This window comes from Alligator sinensis, unplaced genomic scaffold (genome assembly GCF_000455745.1).
Source record: "Alligator sinensis unplaced genomic scaffold, ASM45574v1 scaffold1450_1, whole genome shotgun sequence".
Taxonomy (NCBI): domain Eukaryota; kingdom Metazoa; phylum Chordata; order Crocodylia; family Alligatoridae; genus Alligator; species Alligator sinensis.
Window position 1 is genome coordinate 479,907 of NW_005842873.1, and position 7,802 is coordinate 487,708.

A 7,802-nucleotide genomic window follows, 5' to 3' on the forward strand; every position below is an offset into this window, starting at 1 on the left:
ATCAGATTCTCGTCCGCCCACTTGCTGAGCCTGTCCAGGTCAGCCTAGATAACCTGCCTGTCTTCTGGTGTGGATGCTTTGCCCCAGAGGTTGGTGTCATCGGCGAACTTGGCCAGTTCTGATCGCTTCTGACTCCAGTGTCCACATCATTAATGAAGATGTTGAACAGTATGGGTCCAAGGACAGAGCCTTGGGGGACCCCACTGGTCACAGGACACCACGATGAGTGACTTCCATCGATTACTACCCTCTGGGTCCGACCCCGGAGCCAATTTTCCAGCCAGTGGATCGTGGAGGACCCAAGGCGACAATTGGCCAGTTTCTCCAAGAGGCGATCATGGGACACCAGATCGAAGGCTTTTTTGAAGTCAAGATATATGACATCAATCTCTTCTCCCTTGTCCAGGTGATAGGTCACCTGGTCGTAGAAGGAAATGAGATTGGTCAAGCAAGACCTACCCGCAACAAACCCATGCTGGCTATCCCTTAAGATGTTGGCGTTGGCCAGTCCATTAAGGATGGCCTCTTTAATAAACTTTTCTAAGATCTTCCCCGGGATAGAAGTCAGGCTGATGGGCCTATAGTTAGCTGGATCCACTTTCCTCCCTTTCTTGAAGATAGGCACCACATTGGCCTTCTTCCAGTCTTCGGGCACTACACCAGAGCTCCAAGAGTTTTCAAAGATCCGTGCTAGAGGCTGGGCTATGATGCTCGCCAGCTCCTTGAGTACCCTGGGGTGAAGATTGTCAGGGCCGGCTGACTTGAAGGGATCCAGCTTCTCAAGATGTTCCTTCAGAAAGTCAGCATTAAAGGAGGGCAGGGGATCACCCTCACCCGGACTTCCCGGCCCTGTAGCGGGCATGGGCGTCCCGTGGGACTGATGAAAGACCGACGCAAAGTACCTATTTAATAGGTTGGCTTTTTCCTGGGCGTCAGTTGTCAGTTGCCCCATCTGGTTCAGCACGGGTCCAGCGTTGCCCCTGCTTTTCCTCCGACTCCCCACATATCTGAAAAAGGACTTCTTATTGTCCTTGATGCTCAAAGCTAGCTGGAGTTCAGTTGCAGCCTTGGCTTTCCTGGTCTGCTCCCTACAGGACCAACTACTATGCCTTTCAGACTATGCGTGGAGCAAAGGATTTGAAGAAAGAGCTTAGCACTGAAAATAAATCTCTTCCCCTTCCTCTTGTGCTGTGATCTATCCATGAGGATTCAGAGACAGGGACAAACACGTGAAGGCTCACGGAACAGACTGGCTGTTTGGATTCTTGCTGGGATGATAAAGAATGGCTGTATAAAAATGTCAGCAGGGAATGACCAGGACTGGGTAAACCAAGATAGCACTGAGAATTACAGCCATGCCACTCCGCTCACCCCTGGCAATGCTGATGCAATTGACTCTTGTTTCGTAGAACTCATACCTGACTAAAGGCTGTCGATTCGAGTTCGGATTCTACCAGGCTGTCAGAATCTCTGGTACCTTTACCAGCTTGCTTAACCTGTCATCAACAGAAAGGAGGAGACATAAGTCAAGTGCCAGTAACAGTGAACTTTCTGGAGTCTGAGGTAACCCACCAGATCTACCTGGGACACAGGTTGGTTTGGGGAAATGAGAGGATTCCTGTTCTTGTCCTCATAGCTATTGTCACTGGAGGCCCCTTCTACGCTTCTGCGTAACAAAATCCTCTGTGCCACAGCTTCAGCATCCTCGTCACTTGACAGCTCATCAGAAATGCCACCTGTGTGCATGGAGCCCTCCTGGAAGAAGAGCACCCATTCAAGCCAATGTTAGGAAACAGGGCTAACAAAACCAAGCTGACCACCACCGCTGCCTGGGCCACGCTACCAATGCAACACTGTGCCATTCTGCAGCCTCACCTCTACATCTACAGTAGGCAGTAAGAGGGAACTAACTTTGGAAGGCATAGGCAACCTATGGTCTAGCCAGGCCTCCCTGCAATGGAGAGAGAGGGGAAGAGACGTTGCAAGAGGAAACCTCACCCCTCCAATAACAAACCAGAATGGGATGAAAGGTCATGGTCTGCTCCTTGCTGCAAGCAATCACAGGCTTCAAAGAGCAGCCCTGCACACAAGGCACTGCATTCTCCTATGTGCAAGATAGGGCTGGGTGCCTTGAGAGACATGTCTCATATGCTAAAACTGTTCCAAATGTCTCCCTTGTGTACAGCAGCCTTTGGGGAAGAAGAGCATGGCTCGTTTCAAGGTTCTTACCTAACTACTTCAAGCAGGACTGTGGTGGGGGGGCCCTCACTCTGAACCCAAATCAAAAAGGAACCCAAAGCATTACTATTTTAGTGCCTGCACAGAAGAAATCAGATGTCAGCTGCTAAGATCTGCAAGTGCAGGGGCTTGAGATGGCTGCATTAGGAATTCTGTTCATGTTTAAAGGAATTCCATTACTGGTGATTTAATCATCCAGTCCTTGAACTGAGGGCTCCCCAAAAACCAAGCACTTACTTCAGTAGAAAGGACCCATATTTCTTTTCCCATAGGTTTCTGCATTTAGCATATCAGACTGTGCCCTATCAAGTATTCAAGATGGGATTTCTATTTACATCTCACAGGTAGGTGTCAGAACCAAGAATCACGCAGCTGAAAAGCCAGTACAGTGATAAAAACGATTTCACGTTTCTTTTAATTACCTGATGATTCTTTCCCCCATCTGCAAGTTTCTCTCTCTCTTTCAAGTGTAGTAGTCGATATTCGGATCTGGACTGTCTGTGTTTAACGCCACTGTTGACAGAACTCACGCTGTTTTCTGTTTCAGTCCCTTTTTCAGCTACCAGTTTCACTCTCCTGAATCTGGTGGAGAAAATGTGACAAAATATTTCTGATTTTGGAGCTAAATTTCTTTAACTTTCTCTGTCACTTGCTTGTGTGGGTGCAAGACTAAGCAATAACAACTGGGAAGCTACAGAATTCCCTTTTGATTTCAGGCACTTGGAATACTAACTCATCCTCCTTTCCTCTGATTTTCATTATATTGTAGCAAAATGGAAAATGGATCTGGACTGTTTAAATGAGGAAGGGGATCAGTCTTTGAACTGTGCAAACAAAAAAATAACAAAACAGAGGGCAAAGGGGCAGCAGAACATATAAGCCCATGGAGTTGTGACAGAAAGAGGGGCCCCATCACTCTGCAACTGTGGGGGCCTAAACTAAACACCAGGAATCCTCCTGTATCCAGGTAGAGGACTGATTCCCAGAGCCCAGGCTTTGTGGTTGTGGCTGAAATCATCTCATCTCCTTGTGGGGCGTGTGCCTGTCACTCAATAAACACTTCCCTTAACTTCTTTAACTCCTCATTTCCCACACAGCAGCACTACAAACACTCATACCCGCCTAGTACCACACACCTCCTTCGGAAGACCAGGCCAAGCAAACTGCTGACGAGGGACAGAAATTCTGATTGCTCTTCTCCTTTACTAGCTTTATCAGAAGAAGACAAACTGCCAGTGTCTCTGCACCCATCCCCACCGGCAGATTTCCGTAATTTTCTGTTAAAAAAGGAGGGAAATGGGTATTAAAGTTTGACAGAAGAAAAAATCTATACTTCTTAAAGACAGAATTAGATCCAAACAGCCACTCTACCAACAAGCAAATGACATCCGTGTTTCTGTATGTAAGGAGCACAGCACATGCTCCAAGGGCCAAATACACACCACTATAATTTAAACTGAAAAATTATGCAGCACAGAAATACAGACACAGTCTCTGCATGGAAACTAGCAGGGACAGAGTTTCTCAGCCTCCCTCTCCACCTGAAGGGCAGAATGGAGACCAGCATTCCCCAGTGCTATATTCAGTTAACAAGCTGCAAAGTCCTCCACAAAGCAAAGAGAAAAGATGTAAGAAATGCATGGGTGAGAGCCACACCACTCTGCCCCTTCTGAATGTGCATCAGAAGCCTCTCAGAGTTATGGCAAAAGCACGTCCCCAGGTAAGCTCCCAAGCCCAGAAGCACAGCCTGGTCTGAGAGGTGACCTCCTGGCCACAAACGGAACCTGGACATAAAAGCTACATTCAAAGGATGAGAGCCTAAGTGTAAACCTGGCGAAAGGGCAAGTATCCTCAAGGGAGCGATCCTCAAAGCACAAACTAAGTCTATTCCATCTCGGAGGAAAGGCAGCAAGAGGGCACAGCAACCCCCCTGGCTCTCCAGGGACCTAGCAGGCCTCCCGAGGCTAAAAAGAAAGGCCTACAAAGGATGGAGGATGGGAGTCACCTCCAAGGAGGATTACTCTGCACTGGTCCGGTCCTGTAGGGAGCAGACCAGGAAAGCCAAGGCTGCAACTGAACTCCAGCTAGCTTTGAGCATCAAGGACAATAAGAAGTCCTTTTTCAGATATGTGGGGAGTCGGAGGAAAAGCAGAGGCAACATTGGACCCCTGCTGAGCCAGATGGGGCAACTGACAACTGACGCCCAGGAAAAAGCCAACCTATTAAATAGGTACTTTGCGTCGGTCTTTCATCAGTCCCACGGGACGCCCATGCCCGCTACAGGGCCGGGAAGTCCGGGTGAGGGTGATCCCCTGCCCTCCATTAATGCTGACTTTCTGAAGGAACATCTTGAGAAGCTGGATACCTTCAAGTCAGCCAGCCCTAACAATCTTCCCCCCAGGGTACTCAAGGAGCTGGCGAGCATCATAGCCCAGCCTCTAGCACGGATCTTTGAAAACTCTTGGAGCTCTGGTGTAGTGCCCGAAGACTGGAAGAAGGCCAATGTGGTGCCTATCTTCAAGAAAGGGAGGAAAGTGGATCCGGCTAACTATAGGCCCATCAGCCTGACTTCTATCCCGGGGAAGATCTTAGAAAAGTTTATTAAAGAGGCCATCCTTAATGGACTGGCCGACGACAACATCTTAAGGGATAGCCAGCACGGGTTTGTTGCGGGTAGGTCTTGCTTGACCAATCTCATTTCCTTCTACGACCAGGTGACCTATCACCTGGACAAGGGAGAAGAGATTGATGTCATATATCTTGACTTCAAAAAAGCCTTCGATCTGGTGTCCCATGATCGCCTCTTGGAGAAACTGGCCAATTGTCGCCTTGGGTCCTCCACGATCCACTGGCTGGAAAATTGGCTCCGGGGTCGGACCCAGAGGGTAGTAATCGATGGAAGTCACTCATCGTGGTGTCCTGTGACCAGTGGGGTCCCCCAAGGCTCTGTCCTTGGACCCATACTGTTCAACATCTTCATTAATGATGTGGACACTGGAGTCAGAAGCGATCAGAACTGGCCAAGTTCGCCGATGACACCAAACTTTGGGGCAAAGCATCCACACCAGAAGACAGGCAGGTTATCCAGGCTGACCTGGACAGGCTCAGCAAGTGGGCGGGCGGCTAGTAAAGCGACCAAAAAGCTGGCTTGCATCCATCGATGCTTCGCGAGCAAATCCCGGGACGTCATTCTCCCCTTGTACTCGGCCCTAGCGAGGCCGCAGCTGGAGTACTGCGTCCAGTTTTGGGCTCCACAACTCAAAAAGGATGTGGAGAAGCTTGAGAGAGTGCAGAGAAGAGCCACGCGCATGATCAGAGGTCAGGGAAGCAGACCCTACGAGGGCCGGCTGAGAGCCCTGGGGCTCTTTAGCCTGGAAAAGCGCAGGCTCAGGGGTGATCTGATGGCCACCTACAAGTTTATCAGGGGTGACCACCAGCATCTGGGGGAACGTTTGTTCACCAGAGCGCCCCAAGGGATGACGAGGTCGAATGGTCACAAACTACTTCAAGACCGTTTCAGGCTGGACATAAGGAAGAACTTCTTTCCTGTCCGAGCCCCCAAGGTCTGGAACAGCCTGCCACCGGAGGTGGTTCAAGCGCCCACATTGAACACCTGCAAGATGAAACTGGATGCTTATCTTGCTGGGATCCTATGACCCCAGCTGACTTCCTGCCCTTTGGGCGGGGGGCTGGACTCGATGATCTTCCGAGGTCCCTTCCAGCCCTGATGTCTATGAAGTCTATGAAATCTATGAAATCCCAGGCAAACTTCTCCAAACTTACATTTGAGCGAACTGGAGAAAGAAGGGGGAAGGGGACAGGCTAAGCGTGGAAGAGCCTGTGGAACACACCATACTAATACTCACATGCTACAGTCATACACAACATTTACGTAAAACCACAGAGGATCTCCACCCATTCGCTTTGACACTGCACCATGTACTGCGATTGCATCAAACACACCCAGTTAGTGCACCAATATCTGTCTCACCTCCTCCTCCTGCTGCTGCTGCTGCTGCTCCCCGAGGGCTTGTTCACCTGGGTGGACACTATCTGACAGTGAACAGTTCCCATCAGTAGCATAAGGCACATTGGTCCAATGATTTCACTTGCACTCACAACAGGTACCAGGAAATACAACACAACTGCAACCACTGAAAAGGAGACGCAGTATCAGATGGAAAATCTGCAGGGGAGCTCCCCACAAAGAGCATGAAGGGGACTCAGCTCAGCTTCCTGCTTGTGCCGCAATCGCTTATTTTTGCTGAGAGCGTGCCCTTTTGCACCGGCTCCCTGCTCATCTTTGGGTGCCTGGCACTGTTCTTCTGAAGTGTCTTCTGATTATGAATGGGAGCTTTGAAAACCTACTAAAACAACAGATGCAGAAGCACAGATTCATCGTCTGCTCTTTAGTGTCTATGAAAAGGTCACCCACCTTCAGCAGAGGCAGCTTCAGTTCCAGGAATCGCTATTACAAAGCTCGGCAGACAAAGAGGGCTGCTGAAAGATAACTCTTTGCAGCGTGAGATGAGCGGCCCCACGTTTCCCAGCACAAGTGTCGTCACTAAACTGCTTCCCCTACTAGAGTGGGGCAGGACAGCATAGGGTTAGACAGGCTATTTATCAACCGAAAAGGAGCAGCCCGGGTTGGGGCAAAGCAGGTTTCCTCCACACTCGGACTGTCTTCCTGACCTGGAGGATTCCCTCAAAGGACAGCAGCGGTTGGACTGCAAAGGGGTCGACCGCATGCAAGAGTCCGCAGTGACCGGGCGGACAGCGCGCGGCTGATTAGCATCGCAGATGTTAAGACCGGAGGGGACGATGAAAACCGCCCAGGCTGCCCTCATGCAGAGCACAAGCCAGAGACCGTCCCTGCAATTTCTGTATCAAAGCCATAGCCGGCCACGGAGCCGCGGCATGATAGTGCAAGCAAAGCTAAAACGCTCGTGTACAGCATAAACAACCGAAGCCGCGGTACCCGTGGCAGGTTCAGTGCCACGTAAAGAAGGTGCGAGCCCTTCCTTCTCTAGGCGCTTGCGCGGCCGCTACCGCTGCCAGAGCCCCTGACATGCACCGAGGCACGAGCGTCCTCCTCTCATCTCACCCACGGGGACCTGAAGCAGGGGCTGCTCGCGCGACCTCCCCACCGACAGAATCAGGCAGATCTCCTGGGCCGTGACCCAGCGTCTTCATCACGAGCTGGGCGGAGCGAATGCAGCACGGCCAGCCGTTTAAAACCCTTCACAGCGGACGCAAAGGCGGTGCCCGGCGGCGTGATCCGTGGAGACCCGCGCGCGGCGCCGGCAGACAGCCCCGCACACGGGCCCTCCTGCTCGGGCGGCGCGCTGCTCACCTTGCAGGAGGTGCAGGCCCAGCAGCCAGGTGAAGATGCGCGGGGACGTGACCTGCACCCACCAGCGGCTGAAGAGCGGGAAGAAGACCACGCGCACGATCCCCTTCCCCGTCAGCGAGGTCCAGGGGATGTCAGGCTTGGCTTTGGCGAAGGTGGAGCCTTGGAGACACGAGGGGCTGACAGCAGGGGGGCCCCGCCCCGGCCCGGCCCG

At 51.4% G+C, this 7,802-nt stretch overlaps 1 protein-coding gene across 7 annotated transcripts in view; it reads right to left on the reverse strand.

Annotated features, from left to right (window-relative positions):
- Positions 1–7,729, reverse strand: part of PHTF1 (putative homeodomain transcription factor 1) — a 16,424-nt gene extending 8,695 nt beyond the window's left edge. For 5 of the 7 annotated variants that reach the window (XR_003091823.1, XM_025191952.1, XM_025191954.1 and 2 more), the window contains exons 1-7: positions 6,931–7,729; positions 6,674–6,819; positions 6,230–6,392; positions 3,375–3,515; positions 2,661–2,820; positions 1,582–1,755; positions 1,419–1,496 (exon numbers count right to left, since the gene is read on the reverse strand). Coding sequence is in view for 6 of the 7 variants with exons in the window: in XM_025191952.1 (XP_025047737.1) it covers positions 1,419–1,496; positions 1,582–1,755; positions 2,661–2,820; positions 3,375–3,515; positions 6,230–6,392; positions 6,674–6,819; positions 6,931–7,085 (1,017 nt within the window). In the remaining variant the exon portion in view is untranslated. The remainder of the gene's footprint in view (positions 1–1,418; positions 1,497–1,581; positions 1,756–2,660; positions 2,821–3,374; positions 3,516–6,229; positions 6,393–6,673; positions 6,820–6,930) is intronic. The other 2 variants (XM_025191953.1, XM_025191956.1) reach the window with 2 other exon arrangements.
- Positions 7,730–7,802: the final 73 nt, after the last annotated feature.